The sequence below is a fragment of the Tachyglossus aculeatus genome, chromosome 1 (assembly GCF_015852505.1).
Source record: "Tachyglossus aculeatus isolate mTacAcu1 chromosome 1, mTacAcu1.pri, whole genome shotgun sequence".
NCBI classification, from domain to species: Eukaryota; Metazoa; Chordata; class Mammalia; order Monotremata; family Tachyglossidae; genus Tachyglossus; species Tachyglossus aculeatus.
The window spans coordinates 119,950,517-119,970,297 of NC_052066.1; the positions used below are offsets into that span (position 1 = coordinate 119,950,517).

General features: G+C 45.1%; 1 protein-coding gene across 1 annotated transcript in view; it reads left to right on the forward strand.

Annotated features, from left to right (window-relative positions):
• Window positions 1-3,239: 3,239 nt before the first annotated feature.
• PDIA6 (protein disulfide isomerase family A member 6) overlaps window positions 3,240-19,781 on the forward strand; it is a 35,687-nt gene continuing 19,145 nt past the window's right edge. The window contains exons 1-2 of the mRNA XM_038747003.1: window positions 3,240-3,318; window positions 12,983-13,124. Of these exons, the coding sequence (XP_038602931.1) occupies window positions 3,300-3,318; window positions 12,983-13,124 (161 nt within the window). The 5' untranslated portion in view covers window positions 3,240-3,299. The remainder of the gene's footprint in view (window positions 3,319-12,982; window positions 13,125-19,781) is intronic.

Here is a 19,781-nt window from a genome sequence, read left to right on the forward strand (position 1 = left end):
GTTGGGTAGGGACCGCCTCTATATGTTGCCAAGTTGTACTTCCCAAGCGCTTAGTACAGTGCTCTGCACACAGTAAGCGCTCAATAAATACGATTGAATGAATGAATGAATGCGAAGCGCTTACTATGAGCCCGCTATTGGGTAGGGACCGTCTCTATATGTTGCCAACTTGTACTTCCCAAGCGCTTAGTACAGTGCTCTACATGCAGTAAGCGCTCAATAGGTACGATTGAGTAAATGAATGAATGTGAAGCGCTTACTATGAGCCCGCTGTTGGGTAGGGACCGTCTCTATAGGTTGCCAACTTGTACTTCCCAAGCGCTTAGTACAGTGCTCTGAACACAGTAAGGGCTCAATGAATACGATTGAATGAAAGAATGAATGCGAAGCACTGTTCTAAACACTGGGGGGGAGACAAGGTAATTCATTCATTCGTTCAATCGTATTTATTGAGCGCTTTCTGTGTGCAGAGCACTGGACTAAGCGCTTGGGAAGTACAAGTTGGCAACATATAGAGACAGTCCCTACCCAACAGTGGGCTCACAGTCTAGAAGGGGGAGGCAGACACCAAAACAGAACATATTAACAAAATAAAATAAATAGAATAAATATGTACAAATAAAATAGAGTAATAATAAATAGAGTAATACCCCCATGCCTTAGCTTGCAAATTTCTTGTGAGTAGCAGTGGTTCATTCATTCATTCATTCATATGAATGCACGATTCCTTTTTTATCCTTCTTAAAAACTTTCCTGGAATACTAGCTGCTAACTGGGCACCGGAACATCATTGTTTATCTAATGGAAAGTTCGCTGCTTGGGGAATTCAGGTGACTTTTTTTTTTAAAATGGTATTTGTTAAGCGCTTACTATCACCAGGCATCGTGCTAAGTGTTGGGGTAAATTCAAGCTGATCAGGTTGGACACAGTCCACGCCCCAAGTGGGGCTCCCAGGCTTAATCCCCATTTTCCAGGTGAGGTAACTGAGGCACAGAGATGGGGTTGCCCCCACCATGGGGCTCCCAGGCTTAATCCCCATTTTCCAGATGAGGTAACTGAGGCACAGAGATGGGGTTGCCCCCCCCGTGGGGTTCACAGTCTTAATCCCCATTTTCCAGATGAGGTAACTGAGGCCCAGAGAAGTGAAGTATTTATTTGTACATATTTATTCTATTTATTTTATTTTGTTAATATGTTTTGTTTTGTTGTCTGTCTCCCCCTTCTAGACTGTGAGCGGCTGTTGGGTAGGGACCATCTCTCTATGTTGCCAACTTGTACATCCCAAGCGCTTAGTACAGTGCTCACAGTCTTAATCCCCATTTTCCAGATGAGGTAACTGAGGCCCAGAGAAGTGTTTACTTGTACATTTTTATTTTATTTATTTTATTTGGTTAATATGTTTTGTTTTGTTGTCCGTCTCCCCCTTCTAGACTGTGAGCCCGCTGTTGGGTAGGGACCGTCTCTCTATGTTGCCAACTTGTACATCCCAAGCGCTTAGTACAGTGCTCACAGTCTTAATCCCCATTTTCCAGATGAGGTAACTGAGGCCCAGAGAAGTGTTTACTTGTACATTTTTATTTTATTTATTTTATTTGGTTAATATGTTTTGTTTTGTTGTCCGTCTCCCTCTTCTAGACTGTGAGCCCGCTGTTGGGTAGGGACCGTCTCTCTATGTTGCCAACTTGTACATCCCAAGCGCTTAGTACAGTGCTCACAGTCTTAATCCCCATTTTCCAGATGAGGTAACTGAGGCCCAGAGAAGTGTTTACTTGTACATTTTTATTCTATTTATTTTTTTTTTTGTTAATATGTTTTGTTTTGTTGTCCATCTCCCCTTTCTAGACTGTGAGCCCGCTGTTGGGTAGGGACCATCTCTCTGTGTTGCCAACTTGTACATCCCAAGCGCTTAGTACAGTGCTCAATCTTAATCCCCATTTTTCAGATGAGGTAACTGAGGCCCAGAGAAGTGAAGTATTTATTTGTACATATTTATTCTATTTGTTTTATTTTGTTAATATGTTTTGTTTTGTTGCCTGTCTCCCCCTTCTAGATTGTGAGCCCATTGTTGGGTAAGGACCGTCTATGTTGCCAACTTGTACATCTCAAGTGCTTAGTACAGTGCTCACAGTCTTAATCCCCATTTTCCAGATGAGGTAACTGAGGGCCAGAGAAGTGAAGTATTTATTTGTACATATTTATTATATTTATTTTATTTTGTTAATATGTTTTGTTTTGTTGTCCGTCTCCCCCTTCTAGACTGTGAGCCCGCTGTTGGGTAGGGACTGTCTATGTTGCCAACTTGTACATCCCAAGCGCTTAGTACAGTGCTCACAGTCTTAATCCCCATTTTCCAGATGAGGTAACTGAGGCCCAGAGAAGTGTTTACTTGCACATTTTTATTCTATTTATTTTATTTTGTTCATATGTTTTGTTTTGTTGTCCATCTCCCCCTTCTAGACTGTGAGCCCGCTGTTGGGTAGGGACCATCTCTCTATGTTGCCAACTTGTACATCCCAAACGCCTACTACAGTGCTCACAGTCTTAATCCCCATTTTCCAGATGAGGTAACTGAGGCCCAGAGAAGTGTTTACTTGCACATTTTTATTCTATTTATTTTATTTTGTTCATATGTTTTGTTTTGTTGTCCGTCTCCCCCTTCTAGACTGTGAGCCTGCTGTTGGGTAGGGACCATCTCTCTATGTTGCCAACTTGTACATCCCAAGCGCTTAGTACAGTGCTCACAGTCTTAATCCCCATTTTCCAGATGAGGTAACTGAGGCCCAGAGAAGTGTTTACTTGTACATTTTTATTTTATTTATTTTATTTGGTTAATATGTTTTGTTTTGTTGTCCTTCTCCCCCTTCTAGACTGTGAGCCCGCTTTGGGGTAGGGACCGTCTCTCTGTGTAGCCAACTTGTACATCCCAAGCGTTTAGTCCAGTGCTCTGCACACAGAAAGCGCTCAATAAATAGGACTGATTGATTGAAGTGAGTTGCCCAAAGTCACACAGCTGATAAGTAGCAGGGGTGGGATTAGAACCCACAACCTGTGACCCACCCACCCACCAAGCGTGGGCCTTAAACGGGCCCAGCGCGCATGCGCGTCCCCTTTCCCGCCCCGCCCGGGGACCCCTCCACCCGGCTCCCTGTCATTGGCTGCCGGGATGAGTGACGTCTGGAAGGGCCAATGGGCGGCGGCCACGGCTGCGGGGGGCGGGGCAGGAAGGGCAGGCGGGCTGGAGCGGGCGGGCGGCGGCGACGACGTTGGAGCCGCGGGGCCGAGCGGAGCGGGTGGTCAGCATGGCCGGCCTGGTGCTCGGTGAGCGGGGGCGGCCGGGGGGGGTCGCGCGCGTGCGCTGAGGGGGGTCGCGCGCGCGCTGAGGGGAGTGGCGCGTGCCCTGAGGGGGTCGCGCGCGTGCGCTGAGGGGGTCGCGCGCGCACGCTGAAGGGGTCGCGCGTGCGCGCTGAAGGGGTCGCGCGCTGAGGGGAGTCGCGCGCGCCCGATGAGGGGAGTCGCGCGCGCGCGCGCGCCCTGAGGGGAGTCGCCCCCCCAACCAACGGTCGCCCCCTCTTCCCTTCCCCCCCTCGTCTTTCCCAAGCGCTTAGTACAGTGCCGTGCACACAGTAAGCGCTCAGTCAATACGACTGAGTGAACGAATTCCACCCCCTCTCCCTTCATCAGTGCGACTTATTATTATTAATAGTAATAATGTCATTTGCTAAGCGCTTACTACGTGCGAAGCACTGAGGAGAATATAAGGTGGTCAGGTTGAGCGCTTATTGCAGTGCTGTGCACACAGTAAGCGCTCAGTCAATACGACTGAGTGAACGAATTCCACCCCCTCCCCCTTTTATTCATCAGTGCGATTTATTATTAGCAATAATAATGATATTAATGTCATTTGTTAAGCGCTTACTGCGTGCGAAGCACTGAGGGGAATATAAGGTGATCGGGTTAAGCGCTTAGTGCAGTGCTGTGCACACGGTAAGCGCTCAATCAATACAACGGAGTGTAAGAATTCCACCCCCTCCCCCTTCATCAGTGCGATTTATTATTATTAATAATAATAATATCATTTGCTAAGCGCTTACTACGTGCGAAGCACTGAGGGGAGTATAAGGTGATCAGGTTAAGCGCTTAGTGCAGTGCTGTGCACATAGTAAGCGCTCAATCAATACGACTGAGTGAACGAATTCCACCCCCTCCCCCTTCATCAGTGAGATTTATTGTTATTAATAATAATGTCATTTGCTAAGCGCTTACTGCGTGCGAAGCACTGAGGGGAATCTAAGGTGATCGGGTTAAGCGCTTAGTGCAGTGCTGTGCACACAGTAAGCGCTCAATCAATACGACTGAGTGAACGAATTCCACCCCCTCCCCCTTTCTTCATCAGTCCGATTTATTTTTATTAAGAATAATAATATTAATGTCATTTATAAGCGCTTACTGCATGCGAAGCACTGAGGGGAATCTAAGGTGATCAGGTTAAGCGCTTAGTGCAGTGCTGTGCACAAAGTAAGCGCTCAATCAATATGACTGAGTGAACGAATTCCACCCCCTCCCCCTCTCTTTGTCAGTGCAATTTATTATTATCAATAATAATAATATTAATGTCATTTCTTAAGCGCTTACTGTGTGCGAAGCACTGAGGGGAATATAAGGTGATCAGGTTAAGCGCTTAGTCCAGTGCTGTGCATACAGTAAGCGCTCAATCAATACGACTGAGTGAACGAATTCCACTCCTCCCCCTTTCTTCATCAGTGCGATTTATTGTCATTATTAATAATATTTATGTCATTTGCTAAGCGCTTAGTGCAGTGTTGTGCACACAGTAAGCGCTCAATCAATACGACTTAGTGAACGAATTCCACCCCCTCCCCCTTTCTTCATCAGTGCGATTTATTATTAGCAATAATAATAATATTCATGTCATTTGTTAAGCGCTTACTGCGTGCGAAGCACTGAGGGGAATATAAGGTGATCAGGTTAAGCGCTTAGTGCAGTGCTGTGCACACAGTAAGCGCTCAATCAATACGACTGAGTGAACGAATTCCACCCCCTCCCCCTTCATCAGTGAGATTTATTGTTATTAATAATAATGTCATTTGCTAAGCGCTTACTGTGTACGAAGCACTGAGGGGAATATAAAGTGATCAGGTTAAGCGCTTAGTGCAGTGCTGTGCACACAGTAAGCGCTCAGTCAATACGACTGAGTGAACGAATTCCACCCCCTCCCCCTTTTATTCATCAGTGCGATTTATTATTAGCAATAATAATGATATTAATGTCATTTATTAAGCGCTTAGTGTGTGCGAAGCACTGAGGGGAATCTAAGGTGATCAGGTTAAGCGCTTGGTGCAGTGCTGTGCACACAGTAGGCGCTCAATCAATACGACTGAGTGAACGAATTCCACCCCCTCCCCCTTCATCAGTGCGATTTATTATTATTAATAGTAATAATGTCATTTGCTAAGCGCTTACTACGTGCGAAGCACTGAGAGGAGTATAAGGTGATCCGGTTAAGCGCTTAGTCCAGTGCTGTGCACACAGTAAGTGCTCAATCAATACGACTGAGTGACCGAATTCCACCCCCTCCCCCTTTCTTCATCAGTGCGATTTATTTTTATTAAGAATAATAATGTTAATGTCATTTGCTAAGCACTGAGGGGAATCTAAGGTGATCAGGTTAAGCGCTTAGTGCAGTGTACACACTAAGCGCTCAATCAATACGACTGAGTGAACGAATTCCACCTCCTCCCCCTTTCTTCATCAGTGCGGTTTATTATTATCAATAATAATAATATTAATGTCATTTACTAAGCGCTTACTACGTGTGCGAAGCACTGGGGGGGAATATAAGGTGATCAGGTTAAGCGCTTAGTGCAGTGCAGTGCACACGGTAAGCGCTCAGTCAATACGACTGAGTGAACGAATTCCACCCCCTCCCCTTTCTTCGTCAGTGCGATTTATTTTTATTAAGAATAATAATGTTAATGTCATTTGCTAAGCCCTTACTGCGTGCGAAGCACTGAGGGGAATGTAAGGTGATCAGGTTAAGCGCTTAGTCAGTGCTATGCACACAGTAAGCGCTCAATCAATACGACTGAGTGAACGAATTCCACCCCCTCCCCCTTTTATTCATCATCAGTGCGATTTATTGTTAGCAATAATAATGATATTAATGTCATTTATTAAGCGCTTAGTGTGTGCGAAGCACTGAGGGGAATCTAGGGTGATCAGGTTAAGCGCTTAGTGCAGTGCTGTGCACACAGGAAGCGCTCAATCAATACAACTGAGTGTAAGAATTCCCTCCCCCATTCTTCATCAGTGCGATTTATTATTATCAATAGTAATAATATTAATGTTTGTTAAGCACTTACTGTGTGCGAAGCACTGAGGGGAATATAAGGTGATCAGGTTAATCGTTTAGTGCAGTGCTGTGCACACAGTAAGCGCTCAGTCAATACGACTGAGTGAACGAATTCCACCCCCTCCCCCTTTTCTTCATCAGTCGATTTATTATTATCAATAATAATAATATTAATGTCGTTTGCTAAGCGCTTACTGTGTGCGAAGCACTGAGGGGAATATAAGGTGATCAGGTTAAGCGCTTATTTCAGTGCTGTGCACACAGTAAGCGCTCAATCAATACGATTGAGTGAACGAATTCCACCCCCTCCCCCTTTCTTCATCAGTACGATTTATTATTAGTAATAATAATAATATTAATGTCATTTGCTAAGCGCTTACTGTGTGTGAAGCACTGGGGGGAATATAAGGTGATCAGGTTAAGCACTTAGTCCAGTGCTGTGCACACAGTAAGCGCCCAATCAATACGACTGAGTGAACGAGTTCCACCCCCTCCCCTTTCTTCGTCAGTGCGATTTATTTTTATTAGGAATAATAATGTTAATGTCATTTGCTAAGCGCTTACTGTGTGCGAAGCACTGAGGGGAATCTAAGGTGATCAGGTTAAGCGCTTAGTGCAGTGCTGTGCACACAGTAAGCGCTCAATCAATACGATTGAGTGAATGAATTCCACCCCCTCCCCCTTTCTTCATCAGTGCTGTTTATTATTATCAATAATAATAATATTAATGTCATTTGCTAAGCGCTTACTGTGTGCGAAGCACTGAGGGGAATCTAAGGTGATCAGGTTAAGCGCTTAGTGCAGTGCTGTGCACACAGTAATTGCTTAGTCAATACGACTTTTGTGAACGAATTCCACCCCCTCCCCCTTTCTTTGTCAGCGCGATTTATTATTATCAAGAATAATAATATTAATGTCGTTTGTTAAATGCTTACTGTGTGCGAAGCACTGAGGGGAATATAAGGTGATCAGGTTAATCGCTTAGTGCAGTGCTGTGCACACAGTAAGCGCTCAATCAATACGACTGACTGAACGAATTCCACCCCCTCCCCCTTCATCAGTGCGATTTATTATTATCAGTAATAATGCTATTAATGTCGTTTGTTAAGCGCTTACTGCTTGCGAAGCACTGTGGGGAATATAAGGTGATCAGGTTAAGCGCTTAGTGCAGTGCTGTGCACACAGTAAGCGCTCAATCAATATGACTGAGTGAACGAATTCCACCCCCTCCCCCTCTCTTTGTCAGTGCGATTTATTATTATCAATAATAATAATAGTAATGTCATTTCTTAAGCGCTTACTGTGTGCGAAGCACTGAGAGGAATATAAGGTGATCAGGTTAAGCGCTTAGTCCAGTGCTGTGCATACAGTAAGCGCTCAATCAATACGAGTGAGTGAACGAATTCCACTCCTCCCCCTTTCTTCATCAGTGCGATTTATTGTCATTATTAATAATATTTGTCATTTGCTAAGCGCTTAGTGCAGTGTTGTGCACACAGGAAGCGCTCAATCAATACGACTTAGTGAACGAATTCCACCCCCTCCCCCTTTCTTCATCAGTGCGATTTATTATTAGCAATAGTAATAATATTCATGTCATTTGTTAAGTGCTTACTGCGTGCAAAGCACTCGGGGGAATATAAGGTGATCAGGTTAAGCGCTTAGTGCAGTGCTGTGCACACAGTAAGCGCTCAGTACAACTGAGTGTAAGAATTCCCTCCCCCTTTCTTCATCAGTGTGATTTATTATTATCAATAGTAATAATATTAATGTTTGTTAAGCACTTAGTGTGTGTGAAGCACTGAGGGGAATATAAGGTGATCAGGTTAAGCGCTTAGTGCAGTGCTGTGCACACAGTAAGCGCTCAATCAATACGACTGAGTGAACGAATTCCACCCCCTCCTGCTTTCTTCATCAGTGCGATTTATTATTAGCAATAATAATAATATTAATGTCATTTGTTAAGCGCTTACTGCGTGCGAAGCACTGAGGGGAATATAAGGTGATCAGGTTAAGCGCTTAGTGCAGTGCTGTGCACACAGTAAGCACTCAATCAATACGATCGAGTGAACAAATTCCACCCCCTCCCGCTTTCTTTATCGGTGCGATTTATTATTATTATTAATAATAATAATAGTAATAATAATGTCATTTGCTAAGCGCTTACTATGTGCGGAGCACTGAGGGGAATATAAGGTGATCAGGTTAAGCGCTTAGTGCAGTGCTGTGCACACAGTAAGCGCTCAAGCAATACGATTGAGTGAACGAATTCCACCCCCTCCCCCTTTCTTCATCAGTGCAATGTATTAATAATAATAATGATGGTGGTGGCATATGCTAAGCGCTTACTATGTGCAAAGCACAGTTCTAAGCACTGGGAGGTATGCAAGGTGGTCAGGTTAAGCGCTTAGTGCAGTGCTGTGCACACAGTAAGCGCTCAATCAATACGATTGAGTGAATGAATTCCACCCCCTCCCCCTTTCTTCATCGGTGCGATTTATTAATAATAATAATAATGGTGGTGGCATTTGTTACGTGCTTACTATGTGCGAAGCACTGTTCTAAACGTGGGGGGGGGGGTACAAGGTGATCAGGTTAAGCGCTTAGTCCAGTGCTCTGCACACAGTAAGTGCTCAATACGATGGAATGGATGAATTCCACCCCCTCCCCCTTCATCAGTGCGATTTAGTAATAATAATAATAATAATGATGATGGCATTTGTTGAGCGCTTACCATGTGTGAAGCACTGCTCTAAGCATGGGGGGTATACAAGATGATCAGGTTAAGCATTTAGGCCAGTGCTCTGCACACAGTAAGCGCTCAATAAATACGATGGAATGAATGAATTCCACCCCCTCCCCCTTTTTTCATCTGTGTGATTTATTAATAATAATACTAATAATGATGGCGTTGGCCAAGCACTTACTATGTGCAAAGCGCTGTTGTAATAATAATGATGATGGTATTTGTTAAGCGCTTACTATGTGCAAAGCACTGTTCTAAGGGCTGGGGAGGTGACAAGGCGATCAGGTTGTCCCACGGGGGGCTCACAGTCTTCATCCCCATTTTATAGATGAGGGAACTGAGGCAAAGAGAAGTGAAGTGACTTGCTCAGAGTCACACAGCTGACAGTTGGTAGAGCTGGGATTTGAACCCATGACCTCTGACTCCAAAGCCACTGAGCCACACTGCTTCTAAGTGGGGGTGGGAGGTGATCAGGTTAAGCACTTAGTCCAGTGCTCTGCACACAGTAAACAGTAAATACGATTGAATGAATGAATCAGATTATCCCCCGTGGAGCTCACAGTCTTCATCCCCATTTTACAGATGAGGTCACTGAGGCTCAGAGAAGTTAAGTGACTTGCCCAAGGTCAGACAGCAGTCATATGGCAGAGCTGGGATTAGAACTTTACGCGCCTACTATGTGCCAAGCACTGTTCTAAGCGCTGGGAGGGGATACAAGTGCTGGAGGGTTGTCCCACGTGGGGCTCATAGTCTTCATCCCCCTTGTACAGATGAGGAAACTAAGGCACAGAGAAATGAAATGACTTGCCCAAAGTCACACAGCAGACAAGTGGCGGAGCCAGGATTAGAACCCATGACCTCTGGCTCCCAAGCCCGGGCTTTTTCCACTGAGCCACACTGCCTGTCTTATTGAGTGCTTGGTGGAGGTGCAGAGCTCTTCCCGCATTTCCACTTCCCGGCCCCTTTTTTCATTCATTCATTCATTCATTCAATCGTATTTATTGAGTGCTTACTGTGCAGAGCACTGTACTAATCGCTTGGGAAGTACAAGTTGGCAACAGTGATGTGATAGAAAGGAAATTCTATGGGGGGGCCAAGAATTCATGCATTCAATCTCTTTTATTGAGCGCTTACTGTGTGCAGAGCACTGTACTAAGCGCTTGGGAAGTACAAGTGGGCAACATATCGAGGCGGTCCCTCCCCAACAACAGGCTCACAGTCTAGAAACATACATTAGAACAGTGCTTAGCACATAGTAAGCACTTAACAAATAACATAGTTATTATTATATATATATTTTTGGACACCTCCCTCAGCCCATCCTGGGGCCCAAAATGGGCCTCATAGACAAATTGAGGTGGGGGCAATAGGAAGCTTAAATTCTCAATATGTAGCACTGATTGATCGATATTTTGATTTTTTTTTCCCCCTCTGGACCTGCCCTGGCTGCAGCCTTTGGAAATATGGGGATGGGAGTTGGGGTTAGCCTTGGTATCTCGAGGAAGAGGTTTTGCCAAGGTGTAGGATGATTGGTTGGACATGACCCCCTTTAGTGAATCTAGAGACCTTAATTAGCGAGACCTTCAGCATTTCTAGAAGATAAACCGTCAGAAAATGTGATCTTAATAATAATGCTGGCATTTGTTAAGCGCTTACTGTGTACCAAGCACTGTCTAAGCGCTGAGGTAGATGCAGGGTAATCGGGTTGTCCCCCGTGGGGCTCACAGTCTCAATCCTCATTTTACAGATGAGGGAACTGAGGCACAGAGAAGTGAAGTGGCTTGCCCAGGGTCACGCAGCAGAGAAGTGGCAGGGTTAGAACCCACGTCCTCCGACTCCCAAACCTGTGCTGCTTTCCAGTCTTGCAGCCTTATTCCCGTGGTAGGGCCCTGGTGTCACTGATGTGGATTTATGATATCTTTAATTACAGCAGACAAGTGGAGGTGGGAGCTGCAGATGGTCAAACCATCTGCTCCCGTAGATTTAGGCACTTAGATCTGTAGATAATCCTGTTGGCAGGCATATTCTGAGGGAGAAGAGACATGCAGAAGTGCCCTTGTATTTATTTTGACCTCCTCTCTGCGTTAAAGAGGACTTGCATTTCATCCGCCCTTAAGACGTGGGAAATTCCTGGGAAATTGCCCTTTTGGTCCAAGAATATGGTGCTGGTTTACCTGTATTCCTGAAAGATTGTCTTCGAGTAATTCTCAATTGACTACCCATGTACTCACTAGGCATTCTAGATTATAGAGGACGATCCCTGCTCTCTAGTGGTTTGCAGTCTGTTGACTGCGTTACAGAAGCTGTAAAGATAGTTTTGAATGAGACGTTTACGTACATTTATTTGAGAGAATTATTTCCTCTAAACTTTCCACAACTGTATTTTTCAACCAAAAATCACTTTTTAGTTCTGAAGATTCTTTCCTAGGAATTTACTTTGTTTATTTAATGTTTTCCTTATTTTCCAGCGTATTTATGGAGCCCTTACTGTGTACAGAGCACTGTGCTTGGGAGAGTACAGTACTATAAAGTTGGTAGGCATGATCCCTGCCTACAAAGAAATAGCTATAATTCTGTTTATTCTAATGGTATTGATACCTGTCTACTTTACTGTAAAGTTGGTAGGCATGGTCCCTGCCTACAAAGAAATAGCTATAATTCTGTTTATTCTAATGGTATTGATACCTGTCTACTTTGTTGTTTGCTGTCTCCCCCTTCTAGACTGTGAGCCCGTTGTTGGGTAGGTACCGTCTCTATGTGTTGTCGATTTGTTCTTCCCAAGCGCTTAGTACAGTGTTCTGCACACGGTAAGCTCTCAATAAATACGAATGAATGAATGAATAGTGGGGGAAATGGATGTTATATATTCAATTGGGGAAGCATCAGGGTATAATAAGGGTTTGTACATAAGTGCTGTTACTTGTGAGGTGAATATCAAAGAGCTTAGGGTGTTGAGACCTGAGCGTATGAGCGACACAAGGAGAATAATGTGGGTGATGAAAGATTAGTTAGAGAAGGGTTTTTGGAGAAAATATCCGTTTGGTTTTAGTTGGGCTTTAAAGATAGAGAGAGCGGTGGTCTGTTGGATATGGGGAGGGTCGGCGGGGGTGGGCGGCAGAGGAGCTCCAGGTAAGATGGAACCAAGGGGTCAACTGTGAAAGAGACAAGATTGAAGCACAATAACTAGGTTAGTGTTAAAAGGAATGGAAGGGGAAGCTTGGGTTGTAGTGGGAGAGAAGCGAGGATAGGTAGGGACGGAGCTGATTGAGTGCCTTAAAGCTGATGGTGAGAGGTTTGATGTTTGATGCGAAGATAAATGGGGAACGATTGGAAGTCTTTGAAGAGTGGGGAGATGTGAACAGAATAATGTTTTTAAAAAATAGTCCAAGCAACAGAGTGCGTTGTAGACTGGAGTGGGGAGATGTGAACAGAATAATGTTTTTAAAAAATAGTCCAAGCAACAGAGTGCGTTGTAGACTGGAATGGGGAGATGCTGGAGGCAGAGACAGCCACAAGGAAACTGATAATTAAATCGAGTTATTTTACTAAAAACTCGGAAGAATATATAGTTTGGTGGAAATTGACTCTGTAATTTTTCCATCTTTACAGAAAATAGTGTGAGGTATTTAGTAACCGTGAGTGGTCAGGCCTTCAGTTGTACTTTATTTTGAAAAACCATTATCTACCATGGCAGTTTCCTTCCCAGCCCTATTGGGAGCAGTATCTTAATTCAGATTAAGATGTTACAAGGAACACTTGCTAGTTTTTCTGAAGGTCTGCCATCCACATGTTTTCTGACCCGCTCTTCTTGCAGCTCGATGGTAATGAATCTGAAGAAACTTCTTTTTTTTTTTTTATAATCCTAGGAACGGTGAGCTGTGCATTCTTTCTGGCAGTAAATGGCTTATATTCATCTAGTGATGATGTGGTAGAACTGACACCTTCAAATTTCAACAAAGAAGTTATTCAGAGTGACAGTTTGTGGCTGGTAGAATTCTATGCTCCCTGGTAAGTAACTCAGTTGTAAGTATCTGACTTGTAATTGTTTTTGTTCTGTAAAGTTGCTTTGTTAGAAAAGTAAATAGGTTGGGGTTTGTTTATAACATGGGTCCGTCTAGTCAGGGACTTCCCTCCCTAGAGACCATTTCTTTAAGGGAAGGGAAGGATTGGTAATGGTAATTCTGGAGCACCCACTGGATGTGGTGCACTGTACTGAGTGTTTGGAAAAGAACAGTGGAAGAATAGGACACGTTCCCTGCCCACAAGGAGCATACACTCTGAGGGGGAGACAGAGGCATTTACAATAGAATCATCCGAGTAAATAACTGACTGGAAAGGGGGAGAGTATAAGTGAATATATAAGTGTTAGAGGTGACTGGTTGATGCAATTTAGAGTTAGGGAAAGCCATGTTGGGGTATTTGAATATGGGGGAGAACTGAGAGTGGGTGGAGAACTGAGATTCTAGGGTGGGGAAGCCATTATTGGGTAAAAAAATGAAGATGGCATTTGAGGAGGGGAGGGAGAGGAGAACGGGAGGAAGACTTTTTAGGCAATGGTTGGGGGCAGATGGGAGGCCTCTCTGAGAAGGAAGATAAAAACTCGGAGGGGGATGTGAGGGACTTTGGGGCATTCACCTCTGAAGGCTTCAATTTTACTAACAAAATAGTTGAAGGGCTTGTCGGAGGGTTGGCGGGTGGTGGGGAGTGCACTGGGGACTTCAGAAGAGAGCTAAAGTGAATCGAATGGAGTTTGGGGGAGAGCGAGGTAGCGAGCTGATCGTGATTAACCATTTTATTGGCCTGGGAGGCCCTTTAATCATGAAAAACTAAATCCTGCCCCTCGCCTGAGTGAGAATGGATTGTAAGGTGGATCCAACCTCCCTGGCAGGACTAAAGGAAGCATCATGGAACCAGCAGTGAGAAGCCAGGGTATATTCTGAGGCCTCTGGGCTCCCCCTTTCCCAACTGTGCTGCTGTCTAGGCCTAGCCTGCTTAACTAAACTGAGGTAGTCAATGCAGGGAAACCCTGAGGTGTCTCTCCTCCCCCCCACCACCCCTCCAACCACCTCCAGCACCTTCCTGTCCAAAGCAGTTGAATGTTTTCCAGGCCTTCTGTACCACAAGCTGTTTGTCAGGAGAATCGATAAGCTCGGAAAACCTTGGAGAAACTGTGTAGCCTAATGGATAGAGCACAAGCCTGGGAGTCAGAAGGACCTGGGTTCTAATCCTGGCTCTGCCACATCTGCCGTGTGACCTTTGACATCACTTCTTTGTGCTCAATCACCTCATTTTCCAAATGGGGATTAAGAGTGTGAGCCCCCTGTGGGCAGGGACTGTGTCCGACCTGATTACCTTTTAGCATTTAGAACAGTGCCTGGCACAGAGTAAGCGCTTAACAAGTACCATTATTATTACCCAACTCTGCCATCTCAGCCCAGGCATTCTCACTTGGCTACGGTGTCAAGATCTGGGGTTGCTCATTCCACTGGAGGGATAAGGCACCCTGGGGGAGAGAAGGGAGGTGGAAAAGGTAGTCATCAGCTAATACCTGCTGGGTCACACCTTGGGATGTGTACATGGGACCTGGGAATAGGAGTAGAGGACTAGAAAGAGTTTAATGGAGAAAACAAAGTAAAACAGAGTGAGAATTGCATTAACTACTAATCAATCAATCGTATTTATTGAGCGCCTACTGTGTGCAGAGCACTGTACTAAGCGCTTGGGAAGTACAAGTTGGCAACATATAGAGACAGTCCCTACCCAACAGTGGGCTCACAGTCTAATCTAAATTAGAATAGCTGTTTCTACTGCATCCCACCTTGACTCCCACATCAGCCTCCTCACTGACCTTCCTGCTTCCTGTCTCTACCCATTCCAATCCACACTCCGCTCTGCTGCCTGAATCATTTATCTTGGGGGAAAAAATGTTCGATAATCATCTCCACGCTCCTGAAGAACTTCCAGTTGTTGCCCAGCCACCTCTGCATCAAACAGAAACTCCTTAACATTGACTTTAAAGCATTCCATTACCTTACTATACTCATCTGCTACAGCCCAGCCTACACACTTTGATCTAGTGCCAGCTTACTTACAGTGCCCCGATCTTATCTTTCTTGCTGCCGAGCCCCTTCCCACATCCTCCATCTCTCCTGGATCTTCCCCCCTCCGTATGCGGCAGAACATGTTCAAAGTCCTTGGTCACATCTCCTCCAAAAAGCCTTCCCTGATAAAGCTGTTGTTCCCTGCCCCGCCTTTCCCTTCTGTGTTGTCTGTGCACTTGGTTCTGTATGTACACTTTGGGCACTTAGTATTCATCCCACCCTCAGCCCCACAACATTTAGGTATATTTATATTAATGATCTCGGGTGGGTAGGGACCGTGTCTGCCAACTCTGTGGCATTGTACTCTCCCAAGCACTTAGTACAGTGCCCTGCGCATAGAAAGCACTCAGTAAATTCCATTGATTCAAAAGAGCAATAATACAGGGGCGTGAGTGTTCAGAATATCTTTGGGTAAGCAATGATGGGCTCTTTACAAGCCAAAAAATGGTCCTTATAATGACCATAGGCTGTATATGCCATTTATATAAAGTCAGGTGGCTTTTTTGTGTAAGAAGATACTATGATATAGTTATTATAAAGAGTCCTCTTTCCCCTTTTTCTAAACAATCATTTTGACTTTAAAAACAGTACTAAAACCGATGTAATGAATTGTATTACAGCAGGGACACGAGGGCTCCAGGGAGTCTGGCTCTTGTCTCTGCTCTTTCCCTGACCCTTTTCCATTCACAGCCACTACATGGTGTACAATGTGACAGGATAAAAGTAGGTTCTGGAGAGTCCCTGATGTGGAGACAATTCTGTAGGAGAAGGAATAGGGGTTTGTACCTGCTTGGTACAGAGAGGGAGAAAGAACAAAAGTCTCAAGAATATTGTGAAATAAATAAAGCAGTAGAATATATTGGGATTGGAGAAAAATTGAAGGTGTTAAAATCTGATAATCTGCCAAAGGGCCCGAATTTTAAATTCACAGTTTTGATTCATTCATTTCCTAAAACATTCACTGTAAGTTTTGGGTTTTGGATTTTTTTAGTCCAGTCCTTTAACATTAAGTTCAAAAGTGCTGATGAGTTTGTGTCCTGTTTGCTTTGTAGTAGGTTTTAATATTGAAAAGTCCCTGAAACTGAACTCAAAAATAATGTCGCTTATCACCAGTCAGCCAGCGCTTGAGTGCGGTCTGGGGGCGGCACCTTGCTGACAATGCTTTTTGTTGCTACTGTTGATTGGGGGGAGTCTGGCCCCCGGTTCTTTGCCCTGCCCCAGCATACTGAGATGGAAGCCCAGACTGAACTGGGTTTCAGTAGAGGCATGGATCCTCCTGCCCTTGTCTTGAGGAGGCATTGCCTCTAGGAATTGACAGTGCTCTAAGGTCAGAGAAGCCTCACACCGTCACCATAGTCCTGGCCTGCCCTAGACTGAAGTCTCTGCCCCTTGCCCGGGTTGGAAGGCAGCGTGGTTCAGTGGAAGGAATACGGTTTTGAGAGTCAGAAGGATATGGGCTCTAATCCGCCACCTATCTGCTGTGTGACTTTGGGCAAGTCACTCAGCTTCTCTGTGCCTGTTACCTCATCTGCAAAATGGGAATTAAGACTGTGAGCCCCACGTGGGACAACCTAATCACCTTGTACCCCCCCCCCGCCCCAGCGCTTAAAGCAGTGCTTCGAACATAGTAAGTGCTTAAAAAAATACCAATATTATTTATTATTTGGAGTGGTATGCAGAGGCAGCAATGATGTGGAGCTGCAACCACTGTCCCCTCAGCCAGGCTTGGCCAAGTTGGTTAGCCCACCCTGCTCCAGCTCTGGTCATCACAAACCTGGATTTCTCACCCACCAAGACCAGAAAGAATCCACAACGAAATGGAGCTTCCTTTCTTTCAAATCACAGAAGATGCCATTTACAAGCGAAACATAGACAAAGGAGTTGTATCTTCTGAGACCGAAACAGTCCTTTGGTGTCCCGCCAATTCACCTCATCCTGTGCATAGAATGGTTTTCGTTGCAGTGCAATAGTTGTTTAAGTCCTACTGCTTGTCCGGGTTACGAATTTTAAATACGAAGCCTTACCCTCTCGTGTTCATCCAGTGGAAATGATAGATGTGTGGATTGGGAATGATTTTCAAAATGCTTGGCCAAGGTGGTTACACCCAGGAAATCCCATGTAGCTGTAACAGAAGAGCAGAGTAATGGGTTGGGCGCAGCATTACGGGCCTGGCTTTTAGAAATGAGAGACTGGCTAACATTTATCAGGTACTGCACAGCACTTGACCCTGGGATAATTACACAAATCATCAATTCCGACCTGGTCCTTGTCCCCCCAGGGGGCTTGCTGTACACATGCTGAGGGGAAGGGGGTAGACACATTTAACATTCGTATAATCACATTGAAAATAGGAAATAAACCGGTAAAGCTCGACGAGTGAATGCTATTAAAAGTGACCGGTGAAAATTCAAACCCCCTTGGAGGGGACAGTCTTCAGATGTCTGTTTTCCTTTCTAGACTGTAAGCTCCTTATGGGCAGGGAACGTGCCTGCCGATTCTTTTCTACTCTCCCAAGCTCTTAGTACAGCACTCTGCACAGAGCAAGCACTCAATAAATACCATTGATTGGTACCTCACTGCTTCATGAAAATAGTCCTTGCTGAGAAACAGTCTGAACCTTAACAGATCTACATGCTTTGCACATAGTAAGCACTTAATAAATGCCATTATTATTATCTACATTTTGGAAACTAGGCTTTTCCCCATGTTAACACTTGTAGGGGTGGAGCTTGTCTACTGCCTGGCTCAGTGGAAAGAGCACGGGCTGGGGAGCCGGAGGTCATTCATTCATTTTTTTAATTGTATTTATTTAGACTGTGAGCCCACTGTTGTAGGGACTGTCTCTATATGTTGCCAACTTGTACTTCCCAAGCACTTAGTACAGTGCTCTGCACACAGGAAGCGCTCAATAAATACAATTGATGATGATGATAATTGAGCACTTATTGTGTGCAGAGCACTGTACTAAGCGCTTGGGAAGTCCAAGTCGGTAACATATAGAGACGGTCCCTACCCAACAACGGGCTCACAGTCCCGGCTCCGCCACTTGCCAGCTGTGTGACCTTGGGCAAGTCACTTAACTTCTCTGGTCCTCAGTTCCCTCATCTGGAAAATGGGGGTGAAGAGTGTGAGCCCCTCGTGGGATAACCTGATTGCCTTGTATCTACCCCAGCGCTTAGAACAGTGTTTGGCACATAGTAAGCGCTTAACAAATACCAACATTATTATTATTATTATTACTACTGGTCTCAGGTGGGAGGGTTGAAACTGCCCCTATCCCTGCACCTTCTCCCTCCACTCCTCGCCTTATGGACTCAGAAGCTCTGAGAGAAGGGAACTTAGCAATGTTACAAGAGGAGCAGGGTGCTTTCAAGCTCTTTTCAAAAGAGTGCTTCCTATGCTGCCGGGCTGGGTGCTTGGAGGTCAGCTGCGGGTTGAGACCACCCCTTAAAAAATTCCATGCAATAAAGTACTTCTCTCTGCTTATTCATTCATTCGGTCGTATTTACTGAGCACTTCCTGTGTGCAGAGAACTGTACTATCCCTGGACTAAAAAGGAAGGAAGGGGGAGTTCATTTGGGGCTACCCTAGACTAAACCCTTTTTCCAGCCATTTTCCCAAGCAGTGCCCTCAGACAGCTTCATTATCAAGCGTGTGGAGTTTGGTTTCTGGATTCCAAATCATAATAATGACTGTGGTGTTTGTTAAGCACATATTGTGTGCCAGGCGCTGTACTAAGTGCCGGGGTGCTACAGGCAAAGTGGGTTGCATACAGTCCCTGTCCCACCTCCCCATTTTACAGATGAGGTAACTGAGGCCCAGAGGTGTGAAGTGACCTGCCCGAGGTCACACAGTAGACAACTGGCAGAATCTGGATTAGAACCCAGGTCCTCTGACCCCCAGGTTTACGCTCAATCCACTAGGCCACACTGCTTGGCCCCTGCAGCTATAAACCTCCACTTGACTATTTTCTGTCACACCTTCAAGTTTTGCTGTGGATTAAGTCCCAACTCTGGTCATTGCCTTGTTTTAGAATCTGGTAATAATTGATGGTTACGTTCCCAAGCTCTTAGTACAGTGCTCTGCACACAGTAAGCGCTCCATAAATGCCATTGAAGATGATGGTGTTTTAAGTGCTCACGCTGACAAAAACTAAGTGGTGGAATAGATATGGATGCCTAGAAGCCGCGTGGCTCAGTGGAAAGAGCCTGGGCTTAGGAGTCAGAGGTCCTGGGTTCTAATCCTGGCCCCGTCTTTTGTCAGCTGTGTGACTTTGGGCAAGTCACTTCTCTGTGCCTCGGTTACCTCATCTGTAAAATGGGGATGAAGACTTTGAGCCCCGCATGGGACAACCTAATTACGTTGTACCTACCCCAGCGCTTAGAACAGTGCTTGCCACAGAGTACGCGCTTAATACCGTCATTATTATATCAGGTAATCAGGTTGGACAGAGTCCCTGTCCCCTCTGAGGCTTGCAGCCGTAGAGGGAGGATGAACAGATTTTTGATCCTCATTTTACAGATGAGAAAACTGAGGACCAGAGAAGTAAAGTGACTCGCCTAAA